Source organism: Lutzomyia longipalpis, chromosome 1 (assembly GCF_024334085.1).
Source record: "Lutzomyia longipalpis isolate SR_M1_2022 chromosome 1, ASM2433408v1".
In the NCBI taxonomy this organism is placed as follows: Eukaryota; Metazoa; Arthropoda; class Insecta; order Diptera; family Psychodidae; genus Lutzomyia; species Lutzomyia longipalpis.
The window spans coordinates 24,508,883-24,535,671 of record NC_074707.1 but is presented as its reverse complement, the minus strand read 5'-3'; the positions used below and the strand labels follow the sequence as shown (position 1 = coordinate 24,535,671).

Here is a 26,789-nt window from a genome sequence, read left to right as displayed (position 1 = left end):
TATTTAAAAAAAAAAGGATTATGGATGAAAAATTGATTAATTTGCTTCATTTTAGGTGAGTCACAAGCTTTTTCTTTCTTCTTTTATGTTGATTTTGTGAATTTTTATTTAAAAGAATAATTTCAAAAACATATTTATTTATTAAATCTTTTTAATATTAATAATTCTCTTCATTTTATGAATAACAAAGTTTTCTATAAAACATCTAGAACTCACAGTCAATGTCTCAACTAATTAACTAAAATATTGACTAAACTATGTAAGCCCAATTATTCAGGACTTAATTTATAATCCCATCCTACTCTAAAAAAAACAAGAAAGACAGAAAAAAAAGTAACTAAAAGACCTCATTCGAGAAAATATAGAAACATTGCAGAAGATTGAAAAAGATTCAGAAATCGCCAAATTAATTTTTATTTTCTATTTAGATTAATTAAAAAAAAAATCAGCAATATTTGTCTAAAAACGCAAACAATGACGTCACAATTGTGTGTTGTCCTTTTCAATTATTGAAGCATAAAAATATCTTGTCAAAATTCACAGATAAAACATTAGAGCGAATGTTTCATCTATTTAAAGGCCACAAAAACACAATAATGACGTCATTGTTTGTATTTTTTTTGGCAAATTTTTGCTAACTTTTCCCAGCTAATCACAGTAGAATTGTAATTTTTTTTGACGATTTCTCATTCCTTTATTTTTTTTTCTACAAGACTACGAGAGTTCCTCCACTTCAATAAAACTCCTTACTAAAGAGAATAATCGAGCCATTGTAGAAGTTTTTCATAGTGATCATCCATCTGTTTGATGTCCTGCGTCGAATTGACTTCCGTGACGAATTCCTCGAATTCTCCGAGCAACGGAGAGACCTCGTCGAAGGTTATTTGGCCATTTTCAATGGGAATTTTGTAGGTCTTAATTTTTTGGTACTGATCTCGTTTATCGTTGACGTAGATCAATTTTTCCTCCTCAAATTCCTTCTCATTTTCCTCCTCAAAATTCAGTGACTGCACTGTGGTCACTTCCCTATTATCTGAGGGAAAGTATCCATCTGCGTTGATGGCATTTTGATCAACAGTCAACTTTTCTCCGCGATCGGTATTGAGATGTCCATGATATGTTGCATTGTCCGTTCGAAGGACAATGTAGTTGTACTTTGTGTACGTCGATTGATTCCCCAAGTGATGAATGTGCTCCACGGGAAGGATTACTTTAATGGGAATAATAAATCCCTCATCACCATCACGCTCTGCTTCCAAATCATCCTGTTTTGCTGCATTCTCAGTCGTTGTCTCGAGGAGTTCCTCCCCAGAAGACTCCTGAACTGACGTTGTATTCTCATGCAGGTAATCCCCAATGAGATTCGTCCCTGTGACTGATTCCACATCATCGGAACTTGTGGATGTTGGCACATTCACAGGGATGGGATTTTCTCTGTAGGGCACCTAAAAAGAAAATTAATTAAATAAAATGATTCATAAATGTTTAAAATTTCGCATCGAAAAGACCTCGTCGTGTGCTGAACGGCGAGAAAACGAACATTAAAATTTAACTAAAAAGTGATAATCATTTTTGATTGTTCAACTAATTAAGACGCTCTCGTGTTCGTACAGCCTCTCTGATTAGCTGGGAAAACAGCTAAAAGATAGAGAAAAATGTTATCAGCTGCAGTTTTAAATCTCATGAATATGCACGATGTGTCGATAATTTCTCTCGGTTAAACAATTTTTTTTCTTCTGACCAAGTAAGGGAATAAACGAATAAACTGGCAAACAGAAAGTTTACAATAATAATTGAGCACCATTATACATACTAAAGCTCCCGAGATCATTGAATTATAAGTATAATATTCCTTTTTCAATCAAGGAAAATGTAATTAACGTCAAAGCCAACGTAAAATCAAATGAAAATCGTAATCTCAATTGCAATTTGAGGCACGATAATTCCTTGATAATGGTGCGTGATATTCTTGCTAAAACATTCAATTGGGGAATTTTTTAGTACCTATACATAATTTTAAATTTATGGAATGGAAGCGATATTGAGGAAATTTCCTCGAATTACATTATATTAAGTACGTAACAGCAAAGGGTATATAACTAACAAAAAATTATGCCTAATAAAGAAATAAATTTTGAGACTAAGGAGACTAATTTATATTTATAAAAAAATGGTTCGAAAATTGAAATTTAATTACGCGAAATTCAATTAGAAAATATTAATAACTAGTCAACCCGAGCCCCCAATCACGTGTGAGCAAACTCCATTTTAAGCTATAAAAGGGGGGCGTATATTAATAGGGGGGATAAATAATACGGTACCCCGAGAAATTCTAAAAATAAAAAAATCCCGTTATCTGACCCTTCAACAGGTAGAAAATTGGAAAAAATCAATTTTTCTGTGGGGGCGCTATAAAGGGGGGTTGGGGCGGAATCCCATATAGCGCTTGCAACTCGTATTGACCCCCTCTACCCCCATACCAAATTTCATCAAGATCGGCCCAGCCGTTTCGGAGGAGTTCATGTGCCACAGACAGACAAACAAACTTTTCAGCTTTATATATTAAGATTACAGAACTTTCTATCAAGTCTAATAAATCCAACAAAAAACCAATTGTCCGATTTGAACTTCAATTTTATTAATTGTGTGGCGCCCTGCATAGAGGAGCGCCACAAAGGGGTCTGGTCAACTCCCCCAGTAACCTCAACCCTCGTCCTCACTGAACTATTGACAACTAAGACTGAGCTACGACTAACTCTCTACTCTCATCATCACTCTCTGCTATTCTCTCACCTAATTACTCTCTCAGTGCTCTTCTACATTCTCTTGTGGGCTCTCATATTCTCTCGCCTATTTGAGGGTTTGTAACCTAGGGGCAGAAGACTGTCGCCAAGGGGTGGGCAGCCGTTACAGTTACCGCCAATCTAAGGGTACTCACTCTATGAGCAGGTTAATATTTGCTGGATAGTGAGTTGGGCGCTACAATTGTTAATTTTTTCAACTAATAATTACGCTGTTTCTGTAGTTGTTCACCCCTTGATGTTCAATATAGATACAAATCACTGAAAAATGTTTGTAAACCACAAAAGCACAACCACAAATAGGTGGAAGTTGCTATACGATTAGCACTTCTTTTAGCGTGATAGATCACTGCTGAATATCAATGAATTTTTGGGAAATTCCGCCAACATTTTGCTTTAATATTATATTTCTCATCAAAAATTTATTCCTTATTCGTCACGAGGAGGATTTTCGCATCAAGAAGTTGCAACAACAACAAAAAAATTGCGAGAAGGATGATGTTTACTCACGTTGCATGAGCCACATGGGGCATCGTAGATCGTTGAGAGGATCGATGCTTTCACATAGGGATACTGGATGAAGCTCCATGGTGGGACAATGATGTAGACAAGGCGGGAACAGTGATCAATGACGTAAACTTGATTCTTACTCATATTCTGGAGATTTTCATGTTGTGATGTGTGCAGCACGGGGATGTCTTTCATGATGTCGAGGAGACGTGAGTTAACAGGTGATACACCGACAAAGTGAATTGATTTGAATCCAGCGTCTTCGAACCGATTTCTGAGTTCATCGAACCTGCAATGCAACCGCACAATGCAACCAACGACACATCAAGTCATAGCACCGATCCCACCATATGGGCCAACCAAATGCATCATGCTGTGTGATGGTTTACTCACAGAGAAATCTGTCGAAGACATAATTGTCAGGACATACACTTGAAGAGGACCGTAATCTGACCCTCGAGATTCACGGAGGAGTTGCCACCAATGTCGAATTTTTGGCACAAATTGAAATCCTCATCGATGAGTTCCTGCGTATCCCGAATCCATCGTAAATCACTGGCAGTGGGACTGGATACAGTGATCACCGTACACAGCCCCAGAATCACCAACTTCCCAAACATCACGCGCGCGCGCAAAACCTCCAAGTCTTTCGGGCACGGAGCACAGACAAGCACTGACGAATGGTGCCTCATTGATTCATTTAACGCTAATACGCTACACAATTCTCTCTTTCGCTTTATCGCCGCCCCAGCTCGTGATAATACCATGCGACCTTTCACCTTGAGAGTCCGCGCGCGCGTTTCACTCACAGACAATCTCTTATTTTCGGAGGGGGGCGCGCGCGCGTCTTTTGTACGAGGATCCCAAGAGAAAAATCTCTCTTTTCTCATTCCCACAAAAATTTCTCTCTCTCGTGGTCTGCTTCTCACGTTGTGTGGCAAAAAAAATAAATAAATAAACTTATGTATTCAAAATAATTGCCGTGATTGTTTTCATTTTCTTTCTCACTTCTATTTGATTTTTTCTTTTTCAATTCAATCCCTCGCGCACACGCAAAAAATCTGCGACTGGGAAATGTTCTAAATTTTATTGAGTTATTTAATGTTTTTGGGATTTCTTTTTTTCTCAATTTCTGTAGAAGCTCAGGACGCTCGGAGCTAAGGCATGGCTGAGGTAGCTACCCTTAGAACCCTAAAATTAATTAATTTCAATACTTTTAATCATTTCCAACATATTTTAATAAATTCGTAAACAATCAATTCTTGACTTCGGAGCAGGTTAACATTCGTAGCCAATATCACGATTTATTTGAGAGATTTCTTCAACGAAAAGGGAAATTATTTTTTTTTATATAAAAAGAATATATTAGCATAATAAACAGGTAAAGTATGTACAAAAAGGCATTAATTTATTACACCTATTAAATGTTTTTAATTTTTATGATAAAAGGCACTGACCTGATGAAATATTCCATTCAATTCAAAGAAAATAATTTTCTTTAAAAAAAAAATCAAAGAAAATTCATTATAAAATCTCAAAACAATTTAATAAAAATACTTTTTTTTATACATTTTTATAGTGAAACAGAAGACTTTTTTTGGCTTCAAAAGTAAAGAGTCTAGTCAAATTCAATGCCTGGAGGGAGTTGTCCAGTCTTCTTGGCTTCCTCGACACTCCTGTAGTACTCAGAAAAATCCACGTAAGGTGGAATTTTCTCTTGTTCACGTCGGTAGCGACTACCCTGACTGGAATAGGAAGACGTTGAGCTGTTTGTGTTCATATATTGGGACGTGTTGGTGCTGGATAAGGTGTTTGTATCCGTGAAGATGATTGAATTATTGGCAGAGTGCTCTCGGACGACAGAATTGAATCGCACCGTTCCCCTCTTTGGCATGACAAAATTAAAATTCCTGATAAGGAGGGTAATGTCGTCACGGCGTGTGAATGGAAGGGGGCTGTCTTCTCTTTCGCGCTCCTGGACGTGCTCCATGTAGAGATCATGATGAAATTGTACAATTTTATGGACAACCGACTGTGCTACTCCCGACATGGTTGATTGCGTTCGGAATTGCTCCACGGCCATTTGAATCATCTCTTTATTGACTTGCGTTACTTCCGATGAGAAGATCTCCTGGAGGGTTTTGCACATTCCACTTGACATGAGAATGAGAAAGCTGCATGTGTCATCCATGGGGATGGCACCAACAATTTCGGGTTGAGAGATCACAGGTTCCCCTGAGGCTCCGGAAAGGAAGTCGCAATCGCGGTAGCCTGTCTTATTCATGTAGCTCCCGATGCATCGGGTACAGCTCAAGGGAGCTTGACGCAGTGCCTGTGGATCGAGACCAAGCTGACACAACCTCAGAATCTCATCCTCATTGTAGAGATTGTGATCCACACTAAGCTGCACAACTCGTAGGACATTGTTAGCATCACTCTTGCAGAGCAGAGCCCGACAATTGCCAATGTTGGCTATGTACAATTTCTTATGGCAAATCAAGGCAATCACCACACTCGTTCCCACGGACAACTCCTCATTTATCTGCTTCAGTTCATCCAGGATGTGTTGGTACTTCTGTGAGATCTCATACTGACTGATTCCCTCTGGTATTTCATACTGTCTGAATGCCTTCCTTGCCAGGAGGGCGTCTATTGTTTCCAGATACGTCTTCTCTACTGCTATGAAGGTCTGTCGGAGGACTTCCTTCACTTCCTCCTCACTGGATTTCCCGCTTAGGCCTCCGAAGGCGATCTCTGCAGCGATCCTCTGAATGGCCAAATGTGCCACCTTTGAGCCATTGTGCCCCGAGCAGATTGCATACAGGAACCTAATAAAATAAGAAAACTTCCTCTTAGTCACCTGGTGGACAAGTGGAATCAATGGAAAATGAGAAACTCACGTATTTTCATCGACTTTTATGTGAAAACTCCTGTCCCGGAATTTGGATTCATTGCTTCGATTTCCATCTTCGCGATATTTCTGATTTGTTGCATATCCCCCACCTGTTTGATTGCACACCTCCAGATCATCTGTCCATAATTTACTTTCCGAATCCAAATGATCGAACATTTTTTCTTTTATCAAAAATAAAATAATTTTTTTTAGAAGAAAACTTTGTTTTGTAAAAGTTAAAAAAAAAAAGTGGAGAAAGTCTGCAGAGATTATCGGATAATCTTTGTAGAGGGTTTTCTGTCGAGTGAGACGAGAGTATCTGCAGAAGTCTTGTTGAGAGATTCTCTGCTTTTATCGTAAACATGGCTGACAGACGAAATAAATTGTTTGCTTCGCCAGTGAGAAAATAAATTTTGGATAATTCCGAGTTATTTTGTGTGCTGAAACTGTGAAATGGTCGTCATTTAAGAGAATAAAAATGACTACAGGTAATTGTGGGTGAATTGCAGTGGCTAGTGCGTGGGAAATGTGCAAATGGGGAGGAAGTTGAGTTCGAGGAAAAACATTTGAGACAAAAGGGGTGAGAGAAAGTGAGGAAATTCCTGGTAAATTCCCACAGTACGCTGAAAAACACAAGTAGTGCCACAAAATACTATTTCCGGATGATTCCATTTCCTAGATTTGTCATGGGAAATACCAGTGATTTGGGGGAAAATGTGTGAAAGCTCCTCCTCGCCCAAAGATCGATAAAATCCGTGCTTACGTCAAAAGGAGCCCCCAAAGAATCTGCCCAAAGTTCAAAAGTCAGATGATTGGAATAACTTTCTCTCCTTCCCCGCGATGATTAAATCCCATCACATCCTTATTTCCTTGAAATTGTTTCATCTTAAAAGCTCCAAACAGATGATTTCCTACGAATCGACCTCATGACCTTTTCGAGGGAGTCCCTTCTCCACTCCATTCAAACCGACCAACCACCAGAATATCTGGGGCGAACCTTTTTTTTTCTTTCTTAAAACTTCTTTTTAACAACTCTACTGCTTAAAAGTTACAAAGAGAAATGCATTTTTATTAATCAGCAGATTTCTCCGAGTTATTCAACTTTGCCGTTTTTATTTTCACGCTTATTTAACATTCAACCAATCTCCTTGGGGGCCTGTATTGCTGCACTTTTATTCTGCAAACCTTTTTATTTTGCTTATCGCTAAATTCTTGCCTTTGCAATGTTGGTAATACAGTAAATAGAATTGATTCATCGAAATGGGTGTCAATACAATCCCTTTCACAATAAAATAGATAAAGTTCTTCTGAGAAATATTTGCTTTTGCAGGGCGTTTAGATGTTATCTTAATGAATTGCCCCACAATAGGGCCTCAACGACATTGGCAACAAACTAAAATAATTTGATGTAACATCACTTCGTTATTTCTGCTTCGTAATTGTATGTTGACCACAAGGACTGTCCTATTTTGGGGTTCAATAAGAAGAAATGAATAAATTATAATGTCCCAAGAGGCGCTTCTATGACATAGAGCACTGAAAATCTTTGAAAAGACGAGCAAAAATAAATCTGTATTAGATTTGTAATTGTGGACGTGGTTGGGGACGTTCTTTAGTTCCAAGTAAGGACAGACAATGTTCTTAAACATCTTTACAAGAAACCACTCACAACTGACTCAATTCGAGGATTAAATCTTTCAATCAGAAACTTAAGCTTTCAGTCAGATAACTACTTTTTGTTCAGGAGAACAGCCACAATGAATAGATGAGAAGCTGCAGAACCTAGACAAGGCGAGTGATATGAGATTTGTTGAAGAGGAAATGGGTAGGAGTATTGAAGGCAGAAAAGACTTAAAGGAAATTTGGCAATGCTAATCTGAGTTCAAGAAAACGGGCGCTGATTCTCTAGGAGCTCTAGTACGAGGTGCAGGCTCCTTGTATGACAACTCTTGGGTCATACGTTGACCCAAAGGCTCGATTTTGAAAATGTTTCATTTTGTATAAGGCATTATAGGTCTTATTTCTGCAAGGGAATGGAGTGGAAGTGCTAGAAACCGTATACTTCTGGGCTATAAGAAACATACGACAGTAGGTTAAGAGACCGGCTATCTCTGTGGCAGTAAAATCGTTGAAGTTCCAAATAAAATCAAAAGCCATCTGTATATCTTCTATATAATAAAGAAAGGTCTCTCTAAAATTTCGTTCCTGTTCATCTATGCATTTCTACACCGTTGGTCCGATCGTGATGAAATTTGGTACAGAGACTACTGATACCAGGCGGTTTTTACCAACGACATTCATTTTCCCCCCAGAGCCCCCCTTCACATAGCCCCCATATAAAATTCATGCTTTTTTGACTACTTTTTGAATTCGGCGCCATAAATGGTGTGTGAAATTCACTTTTTCTCTTTACAATTTTTTTTATATTGATAAGTGCATGTTTTATCACAATTTATCTTTTTCTAAAATTTGCGCGAAGCGCAACAAATCCCCGCGAAGCGGGGCGAGGTAAATTGGAGCGAAGCGACAATTTACCTCGTCTCCAGATAAGCTATAGCTAAGCTAAAGATTCGTAGAAGTTTTCTTCGGACAATTAAATCTTGATATTCCCATAAGCTTTTGTCGAACAAAAATAGAACTTTTTTGTAGCTTTATGTCTGCTTAAATCTAGTAATTTCATTGGTCGCCTCGTCGTTATTTCTCCGCCTTGAACATCTTTGATGCAACGTAAATTTGAACCGAGAACAATATTATTTTTCTTGAATTATTTTTCTCTTTATGTCTTTATAAGAATAACAAATTCAATGTTAAAAAAAATAAGGTGCAAACAATTATTATATCTACCTGTAATAAATTTTACTTTAAATTTTGTTCATAAAATCTATATAATAAAGAAAGGTCTCTCTAAAATTTCGTTCCTGTTCATCTATGCATTTCTACACCGTTGGTCCGATCGTGATGAAATTTGGTACAGAGACTACTGATACCAGGCGGTTTTTACCAACGACATTCATTTTCCCCCCAGAGCCCCCCTTCACATAGCCCCCATATAAAATTCATGCTTTTTTGACTACTTTTTGAATTCGGCGCCATAAATGGTGTGTGAAATTCACTTTTTCTCTTTACAATTTTTTTTATATTGATAAGTGCATGTTTTATCACAATTTATCTTTTTCTAAAATTTGCGCGAAGCGCAACAAATCCCCGCGAAGCGGGGCGAGGTAAATTGGAGCGAAGCGACAATTTACCTCGTATAAAATATATTCAATTTATGGATAATGTGCGTCACACTATGTACGTACGTAATCCAATAGAGTCGCCTATATGTATTATTTTTTTATTATTATTTATTGACTAATCCTTGTGTAAATGGGGATGGGGAAAGGCAGGCGCATAGATGATTATCTAATGTAATATGGCATTTCGTAGAAAATAGCTGTCTTCCGAAAGAATCACTTTCTCTCACCGGAAGGAGTTAGTTTATTGATTTAATTTCCATCACTTTGTGGCGCGGTAAAATTGTACGTGCCCGTGTGGAAATAGAGGCAGATGAGCTGTCGAAAGTTTCCGCTTCAGAGGGGCTACTACTCTAATAGGTGTCTGTCTGCTAATGTAGGCAAAGTAGGTGATTAATGTGGTGTGATTGTGTGTTCGCAGGTGCTCCTGTGACGGTATGAGCCTGTGGGGTTGTCTTATGCCCTGCGGCTTTTTTTGGTGCGACAGTAAATCGGGGCCTCGTATGACAGATGAGCGTAGCACCATGGGAGCTACGATATCAACGACAGATTGTCCCACGAGTGGGGGTGCAATGCCGGCGACAGGTGGTGCACATTTACGTGAAAGAAGGAAGAAAGTTACGGGATTTGCAACATTGAGGAAGAAATTCATTCGTCGCAGACGCTCATCGAAGGCGTGCGACCATGGGCGAGTACTGCGGGATTTTGTGTCGGATTGGAGTAGTGTGGAATTGGCGGCATTGTTGGATGAATTTGAAGCTCTGGCAGCGCTCAAGGATCTCTCCGTTCAGGCGGAACTTGCACGCCCTCCAGCAACGACATTCAAGCAAGATTTGAGTGCGTTGTATGATTTTAAGCATTGCACAGATTGCGATCTTGTGTTCCGGGGAACAGTCTTTCCGGTACATCGTGCCCTTCTATCGGCACGTTGTCCCTACTTCCGGGATCTCCTGGCTGGATGCCCGGGGTATGGGGCACGTATCTGCCTCGAACTCCGCTCATCACCCGTGGATGTTTCGATGTTCTCTTCTCTGCTTCGATACCTGTACACTGGGGATCTATGCCCGCATGATCCCAGCATTGATGTGGGGCTCCTGAGACGCCTGGGGGAGGATTTCGGGACACCAAATCCCCTTGAACATGACCTGAGGTACCTCCTGGAGACGGGAGATTATGCCGATGCAGCTCTTGTCTTTACGGCCGAAGGTAATGACTACCACAGGCCAGATTCCGGGAGTTCCGAATATGGATTCCGCCCGAAGCTGGAGCTACCGTGCCACAAGGCAATCCTAAGTGCTCGCTCGCCCTTCTTCCGGAATCTCATACAGAGGCGGACACGCAATGGTGACGAACACACTGAACGTGCTCTCCACGTGCCAACACGAATAGTCCTCGATGAGACTGTCATTCCCAAACGCTATGCCCGTGTGCTGCTCCATGCCATTTACCTGGACACCGTTGATCTTTCGCTCATCCTGAGGGGGAGTGGATGTGGCGGAGGGGCTTCCGGAAGTCTGGGGGAAGTGCAAGCACTCACGCACACTGGACGTACACGCCCGAGTCCACTCGAGGAAGCCATGGAACTCTATCAAATTGGGCGATTCCTCGAATTGGATATCCTAGCTCAGGGGTGTGAAGATTTAATCCTTGAATGGTTAACGCTCGATACACTTCCTCAAGTGCTCAAATGGGGTGCACAACCACATGGGTCTGCATGGGTATCTCGACAAGCGTGTCACTATCTCCGTGAAGAGTTCTCGGCCATTTCGTGCTCACAGGTAAATCCGCTAATACATTTAACGGACATTCTCTTTCACGAATAAAAATTAATCTTTCGCTATTTTTTTAGGTGCTGCATCAATTGGATAAGTCTCAGCTAATTGGGGCGCTACAGAGTAACTTTCTGCAAGCGTCTGAACTTGAGGTGCTGCAGGCGGTGCTTAAATGGGGTGAGCAGGAATTGATTCGTCGTATGGAAGATCGTGAGCCGAATTTGCTGAGCCACACAGCCCACTCGGTGACCCGGAAAGGGATCAAGAAGCGCGATCTGAGTGATGTTGAGTTGCGTGAGATTCTATCGGAATTGCTGCCACTCGTACGAATGGACCATGTTTTGCCGCCCAATAGTGAGGTGCTCAATCAGGCCATTCGACGAGGGCTGGTGAGTACACCACCGTCCCATATGATTGGGGATGATCGGGAGAATTTGCGCGTGAATGCATGGATACGCGGTGGGAAGAATCATGGCTTATTTGTACGCCCGAGACTCTTTATGCCGTACTATGAGGAGATAAAGTCCCTCCTGGAGGATCATATGGCATCCCAGCAGCTCGATATGCTGCGGATGAGGCTATCACGGCATCTACCTGATATTCCCGACACGCTGTACATGGTGTCGAGATTGGGAACAACGGGCCATGGGGCAGTTGATGTTGTGGCAGCAGCTCTACCAGCTCCTGATCCCAATACAATGGCAGCCATGTCAAAGCGAGAACAGAAAATTCGGCAATCACCGAGTTGTCAGCGTGCTCTAGCACTTCCACTTTCATCCAGGCATGAAATCAATCGACAAGTGAGACTGAGGGTTGTGAGGGAATTCAATCTTCCCGATGCTGTAGCTGATCTCCTCGAGAATGCCTCCTGCTACTGCGTAGAGGAGCCACGGGGAGTAGATGAGATTCGCGATGACTTGGAGGAATCTCTCGATGGTGAGGATTGTCTTATGCGTAAAAGTTGATTTTTTTTTTTCATTTATTTGATCGTAATTTTTTTTTATCTAGACGATGCTTCACCACCGCCATCACCAGCACTGCCCACGGAAACACCAGCCACACAGAATGTAGCAAATTGCTATGGGCGCAACATGACATTCCCGCGTCAGCAGCAGCAACAGAATCACGTCATCCGGCGCCAAGAATTGCCTGCATTGATCATTGAAGGTGACGCCAATGGGGGCTACAGACTGCCAATGGCTGAGCAAGAATCCAGTTCCTGCTCTGATGGTCATTTGTCTGACATTATGCCGGACGTCGCGATGGCAACGGCGTCTCTGGGGCAACTTCAGCTCGGTGAGCAAGGCGAGAGCATGCAATTAGACCTCGGAGATGGTTCGAGTCACCTAATGGGGGCCGTTGGGATGAATGTACATACGATGCAGGTAATGAATCTCTCTTTTTGTTTTTTTTTTCACGTGACACCGAAAAGTTGCATTTTAAATTAAATTTTAAAACTTCACAAATTCCGTATGAACTCTCTAAATGGATAAAGTCCTGGAAATAAGAATAATGTTTTAGAGAACTTTTAGAATTAAAATATATCGCACAGGGGGCATAAATAGATGGATGTGGGTTAAAAAGTTTCGCGTGTGCGCTTTAATTGCATAATTTTGGTATTTAATTGCATTTTGCCGTAAAGATGGTAGATTTTGGAGCAAAATGCGATTAACTTTTAAACTTCAAATTGCACAGTCAGTGGTAAGTTTCTTATTGCCACACAACGTGTGATTATATCTCTATTTCTCGGACTTTGATGAACTTTTCTTTCAAAGTTTTATTACATTTAAATATAAGATTTTGATGGAGATAGAAAAATTATTTGCTTCACTAAGTAATTTCATTGCTTTCACGCCATTTAATTGATTAAAAGGTCCTTTTGCACTTAATTTTTGCTGCAATTTACTTAATTTTTTATTCAATTTTCTCATAAATTCGTCAAAAAATAAACAAGAGAAATAATGTCAAAATAAATTGAGGAGAAGAAAATATAATAAACTTGTTTATTTTCTTTCCTTTTACAGCATCGCCATATGTCAGCACCGTCTCCAAGCAATTTCCACCACTTTATGCGAGGACCGCCGTCTCCGTCGCCGTATGCAATGCACCGACAGAGTCCGGCGCCTGGATCATATCACTCGGGCCCACCGCGATTTTTATAGAAGCTCCAAGTGGCCCCAGACGTGGGCCTCCACTTCAGTTTGCCTTTCTAAATGGGGAGACGACACCATCTCTCACGCGACGACTAAACACGTGAGTAAAAAAAAAATGCGAATATATAAAAAAAAAAATAAAAATAAATCACAAATGTGTAGAAAGGAAGTTTGCGACGGAATTAAAGTCCGTGCCGAAGGGTGCATCCTGAAAGTGTATGGAGGTCAATGGACAATGTGAGTTTTATGCGCGATTATGAATCGTTCTTAAATAAATAAATAAATAATATAATTTCCAAATCCGATCGCGAGAAGGAAATTGAGAGAAAGTAAGAGAGAGAAAAAAGCTACAAAAAAAAATCTTAGATTTAGAGATTCTACAAATTGAAACATTACGAAAGATATTTAACATTATATACTATAATATGCATAAATTATTATTCGTGTAATTTATAGGAGAGAGAGAGAAGAGGTAAGAGAAAAAAAAGTGAAGAATTGAGAAAGATATTCAAGTGAAATTCGTTTTATTACTATTTTATTCGCAATGTTTGGGCGCGCGAAACACGAAGACGATTGCGTGAGCGGAAAATGTGTGCTTTGTGGTAGATATTTCATTTTCTTATAGATTTAAAACAAACAAAAAAATAAAATACAAAGTGGTGGTTTTTATTGAATTGTTCTTTATTATTATTTAATTATGTATTTTATTTTTATTACTTCCCCATCTTTTCATCCATAAATTGCATCATCTGCCCAATCTTTTATTTTCCTACTTTTCATTATTATATTTTATTTTTTTAATTTAATAAAATTTATTATTATATTAACTATTTAATCATTTTATTTATACAATAAATGCAAATTTAGAGACTTTTCGTTTGGGGGCTGATAAAATACAACAAATACTGGCCAAAAAATGGTGGTATCGATATCCTTGTATCGATAAAAGAAAAATTTATGAAGAAAAAAATGTTTAAGAAAAATATATTTTCACTGAAAACAAAACTATACGTACCATCAAGTGAGAAGGAAAAATAAAAAAAAAACTTTCAAGAAATCTTTCGAAATGAAAAATAAACATGAAAGAAAATGTTATTGAAGTAGGAATTAAAAATAGTATGAATATATATTTTTAAAAACATAAAAAAAATCAATAAAATATTCGCGTCGTTAATTTTACGGCAATAAGATTTCAGAGAATATATAAACTAAATATATATTTTTCTGTAGACATAGGAAAATTTAATGTTATCTCATTTCGGAAAAAAACATTCATCACAATTTTTTTGGAAGTTTCATTTTTAGAAACTCTTGTCAAAATTTTGAAGAAAAGTCAAGATAAAAAAAAATAAAACTGCCAGTGACTTATTTATTCGCATTACAATAAAAAAAATTAAACACGTAAGAAAATCACTGAAAAAAAGGAAAAAAACTCAAAATTTGAATATTGTAAATACAAAAAAAAAGTTAATAGGTATTAAAAAAAAAGAATAAATAAATACATTCTGAGATGAACAAAACTTAATGGGATCATCCATGTAATTGTCATTAAAAAAAAAAGAAAGTAAATTATATTAAAGAAAAAATCGTATGAGATGAAGCAAATAACTATGAAGAAGAAAAAATATAAATAATTTATTTTTAAACAAATTAAAGAGAAGAGAAAAACGTAAAAAAAACCCTAAAAACTAATTGAATTAAATAGAAATATCTACATTTAAAAGAAAAATATATTCAAAGATGGAATTTCAAAATAAAAAAAAAAAAACAAACTTTGAAATAGAAGCTGAGAAAGACAAAAAAAATGTGGGAAGGAACTACTACTAAAAAAAATTTCCATAGTATATAAAACTAAAAAAAAAACGAGGTTTCGAATACCGAATATATTCAAAAGCTCCAGCAGAAAAGAAAATCAGAATGTGAAAATCATCCATAAAATAGAAATTAATAGTGAAAAATTACAATGTAAAACAATAGCTGAAAAATTACGTAATTAAACAAGAAAAAAGGGAGTCTTTTAGACCTTTTCCTACTCCATTCTTTGGGGTTGCAAACAGTATGGGAATGATAATTGAGAAGCGATAGCCACACATACCGCATCCACAAAAGGACTTTAAACACAAAAGTGAGGAGATAAAAATGACAAAAAAAAACATCTGAATGGTGTAACTAATTGAGAAGAGAAGAATTAATCATTTATGAGCGAAATGTGAATTTATTTGTGTGGAAAGGAAAAGACATTCACAGAAAGTTTGCAAAATGATGGAGAATTCCGTTGAATGCGTATTGATATACAAGACAAAATCTAAAGTTGAAGTAATCGTAAGAGGTACACAGTATAGTGTCAAAATTATTGGAACACACGATTTTAAAATTAAAAAAAGAACTTATAATTTTCCTTAAATTACAAAAAGTATTTTTTTGATATATTTTGTTGAAATATTGTATTTTATAATTTTTTTTATATCTAGGTCAGACTAGGTTACAGTTAGTCATTCGACAACTATTCCAAGAATCACATTTTTTATCATTATTAGGCCTTATTCAGCGACCAAGAAACCCTAGAATTTCGCTTGAAATCTTGAAATTTCAATACAAAATTCGAAGATTTTAAGAGATTCTTGGTCGCTGAATAAGGCCCATTAAAGTGAAAAATTGTCTGACAGTTGCAGGGCCAAGAAATCATTAAAAAAAAAAAGCTTTAGAATCTTCTTATAAACTTTTGAAAACATTGCTGCGCGAGAGCCAGCTTTCCACACGAGTATTCCTTTGCTGTCTCTTGGTGGAGTTTTTAGTAGATGACTATTTCTCCAGGGAAATATCGTTTGAAAGTTTCCTATTCAGGATATCAAATGATGTACATCGAAATTGGTTAATTGGTATGGCAATTCAATTCCTCTTGAATTTGAAGATACACGTGTTTGTATTTTTCTAAAAGATGTCAGTTTCATCCATGTTCCATATACGGGATCTTCTTCTTTAGGGATAATTTTTCCAACTTTCTTTGATACTTTATAATTTATTATCTGCAGCTTCTCTGAGTATTTCATGGGCTAAACAAGAAAAGTCATTTTTGTTCGAACACCGATAAAATGACCTTTTCTTGTTTAGTCCATGATTTTTATTTTACTTTGTGGTTTTGAAGAGAATAAACTGACTCGCTTGGTGGTTGTGATCAGACTAACCAGTCGATTTATTTATCTAACGGTAGAGGCGGTGACTCATGCACATTTTGTATACTTCAGGTTTTCAGTTCGTTTTTTAAAGTTTTGAAACCATCCTTTGGTTGTAGGGAAGTTGACGAAGTGTCCTGGATGAATATTGCTCTTGAAACTTCTCTCTGGAGCCTATTTGCGTGAAAGCATCACGTTTGTCATTTCTTATTTAAATCCGTTTGCAATATGTTCATATAGACCATGACACTGCTTCTGACAAATGATTTAAGTATGTTTACATGTAGCTAACATTAAGATGTTTTAACCGAAGCTTTTTAGAGAATGCGGCAATGTAGGAAATACTTAGTTGGTGTTCCACTTCGTGGCCAACACCAAGTATTTCTTCCTAAAGAGAATCGAAAACGTTGTCATTTTTTTTATGAATTTTTTAACGAGTTAATCTCTTTTAGTATAGTTTAGTACCTAGTATTTGAACTGTACGTACATCTAACACGTTGAGGACCATCAAATTCTTGCAGTTTTTTCTCGTGAATTTTACAAGGAAGAAACATCAGTTGTCCTCAAAGTGTTAGGGTTTTCCAACTGATGGATCTTCTTATGTAAAAAACTATGAGAAAAGCTGCTAGAATTTGAAGGTCCCCAACGTGTTTAAATTTTCAAGTTATCTAAGCTGAGGTTTCTGTGTGTTCCAATAATTTCCACACTGATCTGTATACTCACAGAGGATGATTAAATGGATATTTCTCGTATGAATGTGATCCTCTATGAAATTCATCATATTGTGAGAGGATGGATTTTAAGAAGATAAATCTTCCTGTTCTTGCCTTCTTTTATTATTTTATTATTTTCAAATAACTTTTAGATTAATCAAAAAAAAAGATTAATTGATTATTTTTATGCTTAGCTCTTGCACGACAATTTTTTTTTTTATTTCACTTATTTAGGAAGCATAATACAAAATAATTTTGATCTCAATGACACAATGAAAAAAAAAAGAATTTAAAACATTCAAATGTTTAATAATATATTGTTGCGAAATTATTTGCACCCTCTCGGGGCTTCTTGTTGATGCTTCGGGGTTTCTTTTATCATATTGTCTGATGCACACACTATACACGAAAGATTTATTGAAAGACGACACAAAGGAGAGAATGATAAATTCATTTTTATGATGATGAAAAAGCAAAAAAATGCGGTATTATTTATGAAAGAATGAAATGAAGAAAAAAAATGATTTAGACTGTAAAAATACAACATAAAATATGAAATACATCATATGAATTAAAAAAAAAATATGATCTTTCTTTTAACGCGCAAAAGCACGAAGAAATTTTCTTTCTCCAGAAGAGCTTTTGCATAGCTTTTGGAGGTCTTGCATCGGAATTAGAGGGAGAGCTTTTATTGTGCTTTGTACGTGTGTTGTGTGGATGAATTTAGAGCAAATGAGTTCAAACACAAGTTGTGCCTTTTGTAAATTGAAGATATCCCAGTAAAGTGGGCTGTGGAGTCCACAAATACTCCAGGGTGTGGAGTGCGTCCACTGTAGCTGCACAGTGGACGTATTTCCTGCAGTAACTCCACAGTGGGTACACAGTATATCCACAGTAGTCTTATTTTCAAAGTCCACCGTGAATACAGAATGCGGAACTACAAATACATGACCGTGGATCCAGATCCTGGATTCAAAAATGCACATCCTAGATCCACTGTAACTCCACAGTCTGACTAGGATCTGCACTTATTTTTAATAATTTGGCCTAAAAATTATGGGTGTCAGTGAGAAAAGTTTCGAAATCTTCCCGGAAACATTACTTCCTCCACTTTTTAATGCCAAAGTGGCTAAGAGATTGCAGATCTGATCACAGAACTGTCATCTCCTGGCCATTCTGGGTATCCGTGGGAATTTTTGAAAAATCTTTCCGGGAACATTGCTTCCTCCACTTTTTAATGCCAAAGTGGTCAAGAGATTTCAGATCTGGTCACAGAACTTTCATCTCTTGGCCACTTTGGGTATCCGTGGGAATTTTTGAAAAATCTTTCCGGAAACATTGCTTCCTCCACTTTTTAATGCCAAAGTGGCTAAGAGATTGCAGATCTGATCACAGAACTGTCATCTCCTGGCCATTCTGGGTATCCGTGGGAATTTTTGAAAAATCTTTCCGGAAACATTGCTTCCTCCACTTTTTAATGCCAAAGTGGCCAAGAGATTGCAGATCTGATCACAGAACTTTCATCTCCTGGCCATTCTGGGTATCCGTGGGAATTTTTGAAAAAATCTTTCCGGGAACATTATTTCCTCCACTTTTTAATTCCAAAGTGGTCAAGAGATTTCAGATCTGGTCACAGAACTTTTATCTCTTGGCCACTTTGGGTATCCCTCGGAAATTTTTTTAGTGTTTCCGCCAAATATCTGCGCGGCGTTAGTGTTTGTGCAAAAAAGTGCAAAAATGGTGGAACACGCTGACGCTGTGATGGAAATTCTCAATTTTTGGTGGAAAAAAGCATTGTAAGTATGTTTTTCTTCTATTATCTTGTGTATAAAAGGTGATAGAATGATTGCGTGGTGGAGGATAAACGAGTATCCAAGGTATTTTCATGAAAATCCTAATATTTTTTCTCATATTTTTAGGTTATGTTTTTTTTCTTCTTCCTGTACATCCCGGACTGCAAAACAACACCAAAGTACTCCGGAAAGTACTAAATATCATGTAAGTTTTACAAAGCAACCTTTCCCTAAATTTTTAAGCTTTTCATTGCATTATTTTTAAAGAAATAATTAGTTTTTTAATGAAAAATTCGATTCTTTCTATTTTTGGGTGATGTCTTTTAATTCCCGGACTATGTAGATTACCAGCGTAATGCCGTACATGAATAACAATCCGGCAGCCAGGCAGCGGCATCAGCTGCGCGCAATCACCATCGACTTCTTCCGGAAGCTGAAGAGTATGGTATGCAGACGTACAAAGTGATGAAAGCAAAGCCCGAATATGCAGCCCTCGTGGACTTTATGCTCTGGCTGGAGGAGCAGAAGGCACGCTATCTCGATTCCAAGGGCATCATTATGCTCTAACATGAGCAATGAAAATTTGTGCCCTACGTCTTCCTGGAAGCGCTCAAGAAGTAAGTAGCCTCAATATATTTTTTGTAGCAACTTGAAGTTCCCGGAACGTTATGATGTGTGCCCGGAAAGTGCCATAAGTGCCTGGAAGTTCAGCAGGGGGACTACCAATTGCATCAGAGTGTTTCTAAGCGTTCTTGGAAATCTCTTTTTCAACATCCGACTGATCCTTGTTTTCATTTAGGGGCCAAAATAATAAATTTAGGAAGTCCTCTTTGCAATTTTGTGAAGCATTTTTATAGACTCAGATTTTGGCTCAAAGATGACACCAAGGATCAGTCGGGTGATGAAAAGGAAGTTCGTAAGATCCCTTAAAAACCTCCTGATACAATTGGCAGTCCTCCTGCTGAACTTCCAGGTACTTATGGTACTTTCCGGGCACACATCATAACGTTCCGGGAAAGAAAAGTGTACAAACTCCAAGTTGCTATTTTTTATTCATTCTTTTTTCCTTCTTTGTTCCGGAGAGAACAAAATCAGAGGGCGTAATATGTAACTTTCCGAGTGTTGGATGGCTCATAAGAAATGTAGTACAGCAACCCACCACTCGGATAGTTCCATAATACGCCCTTAGTTTGCGGGGATTTGAAAACAATTGTTGAGAAAAAGGCATTGAAAACGCGGAAAGGGAACGGTTTCTGTGGGGAGAATAATGTTAAATAAAGGTCAGAAGATTCATTTTTGTGATCTCTTTGAAGGTGTAGTTAATTGGAATTTACAATTGGGACACTTTGGGGCTTCCAGGAGCGAACAATTGGTTCAATTTGATTTAATTTTGTCGATTTTTCTACGATTTTTTTTTCTGGTTCAAGTAATATTTTTCAGTGTTCTATTAAATTATTTTTTTTTAATGATTTTGGATTTTTTTTTTTTTATAAATCTTTAGATGATTCGCGTTTCTTGATGAATTGATACCAAAGAATTAGAAAATCTAAAAATTTTAGCTGTTTTATTTCTTTTTTTTCTTCAATTTTTTTTAAATTCTTTGTGTTATTTTTAAGAAGGATTAAAATTTCGTAAAATTATAAAGAATTCTTTTTTTTTAATTAAATTCCTTTTTCTTTGATTTTTGAAAGGTTATTTTACTCAAAAACAAGAAAAAATTTAGACGTTTTTAAGGACTTTGAATTTGTTTTGTGAATTCTTTTTTTTCTTAATTTTTTTATTAACTTCAAATAATTTGAGAAAATTTTATAGAACTCTTGATCTTTTACAGATTCAGTTAATTTTAGCTGTGTTTCTTTCAGACACAGCTTTTGTGTACCGAGCAAAATCGAAAGTCGTCAGATCGGGCTCAAACTTGGGATGAGCACGAATTAGGGTCCCCACATTCCAAAAAACGTATGCGCCAAAAAAATTTTTTTCCGGCCGGCCGTCCGGCCGTCCGGCCGTCCGGCCGTCCGTCCGTCCGGAGTATAATGCTAAATTGCAAGAGAACGGTAATAGATAGAGACTTGCGGTAAACGGCAAAGTTTAAAAGTCGACTGGAAGACGTCTGATTATGACGTCAAATCCACCCCCCCACCAACCCGTCCGCCATTTTGAATAACCTCAAAATTTTGTTTTCGCTATATCTCAGCCGCTATTATAGCTAGGGGGCTGAAATTTTGATATGTTGTAGGGGCCATCAAGAGCTTTCCAACGATACCTCATTTTCGAAAATCGGTCGAGCCGTTTAGTCAATATGGCCGCCACAATTTTTCATCGAAAATCGAACATAACTCGAAAACGGCTTGACCGATTTTGATCAACCCGGGCTCAAATGAAAGCTCTCAATAAACCCTACAACTCTCTAGAACATCCGAAGTTTCAAAAGTGACCGCTAGAGGGCCAAAAATCAAAAACAAAATTTTCGATTAGTTTTCGATGAATATCTCGAAAACGGCGACATAAATTTTTTTCATTTTTTGATATGTTTTAGCTGACCATATTATCTAACGTCATGCCGAAAATGAAGAAAATCTATGGATCCGTTCTCGAGATATAGCCTTCTAAAGTTGGCATGTCATATCTCGGGTTCTACAAGTCCGATCTTGATCAACTCAAGCGCAAATGAAAGGTTTCGTGAAACCCTACAAATGTCTAGAACATTGCAACTTCGAAAAATGACCGCAAGAGGCGCTAAAATCAAAAACAAAGTTTTCGAAAATTTCGAACTCGAATTTTTCGAAAATGGCGACATAAATTTTCTTCATTTTTCGATATGTTATAGCTGACTTCAAGATCTTTCGAACAAAAAAAAATTTATGAAAATCTATGGATCCGTTCTCGAGATATGGCCTTCTAAAGATTTCTTGAGAGAAATCATTTTCATTTTCCCATATTAGCTGTGTTTCTTTCAGACACAGCTTTTGTGTACCGAGCAAAATCGAAAGTTGTCAGATCGGGCTCAAACTTGGTATGAGCACGAATTAGGGTCCCCACATTCCAAAAAACGTATGCGCCAAAAAAAAATTTTTCCGGCCGTCCGTCCGTCCGGCCGTAGTACAACGCTAAATTGCAAGAGAACGGTGATAGATAGAGACTTGCGGTAAACGGCAAAGTTTAAATATCGACCTGAAGAAATCCGATTATGAGGTCAAATCCACCCCCCCACCCCTCCGTCCGCCATTTTGAATAACCTCAAAATTTTGTTTTGCCTATATCTCAGCCCCTGTAACAGCTAAAAATTTGAAATTTTTATATGTTGTAGGGGACATCAAGACCTTTCCAACGATACCTCATTTTCGAAAATCGGCCAAGCCGTTTAGCCAATATGGCCGCCACAAATTTTCATCGAAAATCGACCATAACTCGAAAACGGCTTGACCGATTTTGATCAACCCGGGCTCAAATGAAAGCTCTCAACAAACCCTACAACTCTCTAGAACATCCGAAGTTTCAAAAGTGACCGCTAGGGGGCCAAAAATCAAAAACAAAATTTTCGATTAGTTTTCGATGAATATCTCGAAAACGGCGACATAAATTTTTTTCATTTTTTGATATGTTGTAGCTGACCATATTATCTAGCTTCATGCCAAAAATGAAGAAAATCTATGGATCCGTTCTCGAGATATAGCCTTCCAAAGTTGACATATCATATCTCGGGTTCTACAAGTCCGATCTTGATCAACTCAAGCGCAAATGAAAGGTTTCGTGAAACCCTACAAATGTCTAGAACATTGCAACTTCGAGAAATGACTGCAAGAGGCGCTAAAATCGAAAACAAAGTTTTCGAAAATTTCGAACTCGAATTTTTCGAAAATGGCGACATAAATATTTTTCGTTTTTCGATATGTTATAGCTGACTTCAAGACCTTTCAAACAAAAAAAAATTTATGAAAATCTATGGATCCGTTCTCGAGATATGGCCTTCTAAAGATTTCTTAGGGTATGACTTTTCTACTTTTCCCGACTTTGCGCGTATTTAAATTAATTCGGGTTCTAGTTTGCTCTCACAAAAATGGTACACTGAAAGAAACACAGCTCCCGTAAGCTTGGTCAGCTTACCAGTACATTTTTTAAATTGTTGAGAAATTTTTAATATGTAAAAAGTTATTTGCATTAAAAAATATTTTAGGATTCATAATATTTTTTAAACGTTAAAGATTTTTGAGAAACCCTATCCTTAATTTTCTTTTTTTTTTTGAAGAATTTAAAACAGTTCAAAAGTTTTTTTTATTATTTTTTGTTTAAAAAAAATACTTAAAAGGCTTTAAGGATTCGAAGATCTTGTCTTTAGCGGAACACTGAGAATTTTAAGATTTAAAGGATTTAGATTTTATATACATAGATATTGATTAAATCATCAAAACTATAGGATTATTGTAAATCTTTAAACAATATATCTTAAGTAATCTTAAGATTCATACGATTAATATTCACGCAAATTCATAATTCTTAACCCTTTTATTGCAAAACTAATTGAACAAAATCTTGTAGAAAAGGAAAAGTTCTGAACTTTATAGAATTTTTTTCTTTAATTTTCCTTCAAATTTCTTATTTTTTTTTTTTATTTTTTCAATTCTTTCATTCAAGGTACGACATGCTCCCACGCTTCAAAACCTCCGTTGTCGGCTTCACAAATGTCTACCCACTGGCTGAGAATGAACGTGGGGTGACTTTGAAATATTTCACTTGAGGAACTCAAGAAGATCATCTTGCAATGCGATGAAGATGACAGGAATGAGTTTGAGGGTAGTGCCAAGATACGCTCAAAGATTGTCTATTATGTCGAAGATTTTAGTAAATAAACCATCTCCAGCTACTGTTGAGATAAAGAAGGAAGATGTTAATTCTGCTGCAGCGTAGCAACCGGAAGTAGCTGTTTAGGAGAATGGTGTACAAAAGTAGAATATTTTAAAGCAAAAACCCAGAGCAATAGAAGCAGAAGTTGAGAATTTTTGAATTAAAAATGATTCTTTTTCTCCTTAAGAACTTTTGAGTATCTTGAAGGAGAAAGAATTCTTGAACTAATTTGTGAAGAAGGATATTTTTCTTCTTAAGAACTTTTGAGTATTTTGAAGGAGAAAGAGTTCTTGAACTAATTTGTTAAGAAAGATCATTTTCTTATTAAGATTTTTTGAGTATTTTAAAGGAGATAGAATTCTTGAATTGCTTTGTTATCTTTTTTTCTTAAGAACTTTTGAGTATTTTGATGGAGATAGAATTCTTGAATTGATTTGTTAAGAAAGATCTTTTTTTCCTTTAAAGAATTCTTGAATTAATTTGTTAAGAAAGGTCTTTTTTTCTTAAGAAACTTTGAGTATTTTGAAGGAGAAAGAATTCTTGAATTAATTTGTGAACAAAGATCTTTTTTTCTTAAGAACTTTTGAGTATATTGAAGGAGATAGAATTCTTGAATTAATTTGTTAAGAAAGATCTTTTTTTCTTAAGAACTTTTTAGTATTTTGATGGAGATAGAATTCTTGAATTGATTTGTTAAGAAAGATCTTTTTTCCTTTAAAGAATTCTTGAATTAATTTGTGAAGAAAGGTCTTTTTTTCTTAAGAAACTTTGAGTATTTTGAAGGAGATAAAATTCTTGAATTAATTTGAGAAGAAAGATATTTTTCTTATTAAGAACTTTTGAGTATTTTGAAGGAGATAGAATTCTTGAATTGATTTGTTAAGAAAGATCTTTTTTCCTTTAAAGAATTCTTGAATTAATTTGTGAAGAAAGGTCTTTTTTTCTTAAAAAACTTTGAGTATTTTGAAGGAGATAGAATTCTTGAATTAATTTGAGAAGAAAGATATTTTTCTTATTAAGAACTTTTGAGTATTTTGAAGGAGATAGAATTCTTTAATTGATTTGTTAAGAAAGATCTTTCTTCCTTTAAAGAATTCTTGAATTAATTTGTGAAGAAAGGTCTTTTTTTCTTAAGAAACTTTGAGTATTTTGAAGGAGATAGAATTCTTGAATTAATTTGAGAAGAAAGATATTTTTCTTATTAAGAACTTTTGAGTATTTTGAAGGAGATAGAATTCTTGAATTGATTTGTTAAGAAAGATCTTTTTTCCTATAAAGAATTCTTGAATTAATTTGTGAAGAAAGGTCTTTTTTTCTTAAGAAACTTTGAGTATTTTGAAGGAGATAGAATTCTTGAATTAATTTGAGAAGAAAGATATTTTTCTTATTAAGAACTTTTGAGTATTTTGAAGGAGAAAGAATTCTTGAATTAATTTGTGAAGAAAGATCTTTTTTTCTTAAGAACGTTTGAGTATTTTGAAGGAGATAGAATTCTTGAATTAATTTGTGAAGAAAGATATTTTTCTTATTAAGAACTTTTGAGTATTTTGAAGGAGATAGAATTCTTGAATTGATTTGTTAAGAAAGATCTTTTTTCCTTTAAAGAATTCTTGAATTAAAAATGATTTTTGTCTGTGTAAAGAATTTTAGAATATCTTGAAAAAGAAAAGAATCCTTTGAGAATAGTTAATTACTTTGTTGAGAAAAAGGATCTCTTTTTTAAAAGTGTTCATTGAATTAAAAATGATTTTTTTTTCAGTGTATATAAAGAGTTTTTGGTAGTGTCTTGTGATGAAATTTCAAAATTAAAAGAGCAATATTTGTTTGTTGTGACGACTGATAGTACACGATTTATTATAAGATGAATTGTAATAAAAAAATTAATAAAAAAATGTTATGAATAATATAAAAAAAAAATAAAATAAATGTAAATTTTAAAAATCTGAATCTCAAATTATAAATTATATGTATTTTTATGTATGTGAATTATTAATATAAAAAATAAAAATAAATTGATTTTTACGGATTTCTAAGACTTTTACTTTTTTACTAAATGCTTATTTAGCATTTTTAAATATATTTTTAATTCAAAAATATATAAAATGCGAGAAAACCCAAAAAAAAATTTCTCCAGGATCTGGGTCCACGGTGGTGCATTTGTAGTTCCGCATTGTGGATCCACTGTGGACCTAGATGTTTTACTGGGATGGGGAATTTATTTACAAATAACTATTTACGGATCTACTCTCGCGACAATCTCCCTCCGTGCCTGATAATGTGTGCAAATATTTTGATGCAATATTATCAACTTTTGCCCACAATGCCCCGCACCCCAAAGTTCCCCATCACACTTCCTCAATCTCTCTCATCTCGTTTATTATTAATTCTTTTCGCACACAAAATGTTGTGTATTTTCCACACACAGCAAGATTGCTTTATGACTGGAATCTTTTACGGGTGAATTGTTGGCTGTCACGTCGTACGGGGATCAGAAACTATAACCCCATAGAATGCAGAAATGGCTTCAAAAATATGACGCGAATTGGTTTGCTCACTTTTTTTTGTGGCTCATCACACAAAACTCGGCTGTATCTTATCAGTCATCAACTCTTTTAGGTGGTGCGCGCACTCAAACGGTGTGATAAGGTGGAAATAAATATAATTTCCCGCAAAAGATAAAAAAAAATGTTGCCATGAGGGAAAGTCACAAGAAAGTCAAAGCTCCATGATCGTAAGCACGATTTCCAGTTTCTCTCTTACCTTAAATGTTTTCCGTTTAACGTCTGCATTTTTCGGGGGGCATTCGAGAGCTTTTCATTCTTCTTTTGGTGATTAAAGCTCTGCATGATATTGTTAGAATAAAGTAGGGGAGAGCGGGGCTAATAAAGTCACTTAAGGGTTTG

At 36.4% G+C, this 26,789-nt stretch overlaps 3 protein-coding genes and 1 long non-coding RNA gene across 5 annotated transcripts; 2 read left to right on the top strand and 2 right to left on the bottom strand.

The window, feature by feature from the left end:
* Positions 1-133: 133 nt before the first annotated feature.
* Positions 134-4,327, bottom strand: LOC129797390 (uncharacterized). The gene is made up of 3 exons (XM_055839878.1): positions 3,705-4,327; positions 3,312-3,600; positions 134-1,445 (listed from the first exon to the last, which is right to left on the bottom strand). Exons 2-3 carry the CDS (start codon positions 3,504-3,506, stop codon positions 750-752), a joined length of 891 nt encoding a protein of 296 aa, XP_055695853.1. The 5' UTR covers positions 3,507-3,600; positions 3,705-4,327; the 3' UTR covers positions 134-749.
* A 504-nt stretch (positions 4,328-4,831) lies between these two features.
* Positions 4,832-6,463, bottom strand: LOC129797387 (TGF-beta-activated kinase 1 and MAP3K7-binding protein 1-like). Its single transcript, XM_055839874.1, has 2 exons — positions 6,212-6,463; positions 4,832-6,139 (listed from the first exon to the last, which is right to left on the bottom strand). The coding sequence occupies exons 1-2, from the start codon at positions 6,379-6,381 to the stop codon at positions 4,930-4,932; spliced, it is 1,380 nt and encodes a 459-aa protein (XP_055695849.1). The 5' UTR covers positions 6,382-6,463; the 3' UTR covers positions 4,832-4,929.
* Positions 6,464-6,541: 78 nt separating this feature from the next.
* On the top strand, positions 6,542-13,883 carry LOC129797386 (BTB/POZ domain-containing protein 7). Of its 2 annotated transcripts, XR_008751330.1 has the most exons (6): positions 6,559-6,692; positions 9,862-11,218; positions 11,290-12,148; positions 12,221-12,597; positions 13,237-13,465; positions 13,528-13,883. XR_008751330.1 is itself a non-coding variant. In XM_055839873.1 (5 exons), exons 2-5 carry the CDS (start codon positions 9,878-9,880, stop codon positions 13,372-13,374), a joined length of 2,715 nt encoding a protein of 904 aa, XP_055695848.1. In that variant the 5' UTR covers positions 6,542-6,692; positions 9,862-9,877; the 3' UTR covers positions 13,375-13,883. The 2 variants fall into 2 exon arrangements, 1 of the variants encoding a protein (XP_055695848.1); XM_055839873.1 differs by having other exon boundaries at positions 6,542-6,692; positions 13,237-13,883.
* A 4,164-nt stretch (positions 13,884-18,047) lies between these two features.
* Positions 18,048-25,910, top strand: LOC129797388 (uncharacterized). The gene is made up of 4 exons (XR_008751331.1): positions 18,048-19,047; positions 19,171-19,249; positions 19,388-19,661; positions 23,677-25,910. It is a non-coding gene; the product is annotated as an uncharacterized LOC129797388 (long non-coding RNA).
* The last annotated feature ends 879 nt before the right edge of the window (positions 25,911-26,789 follow it).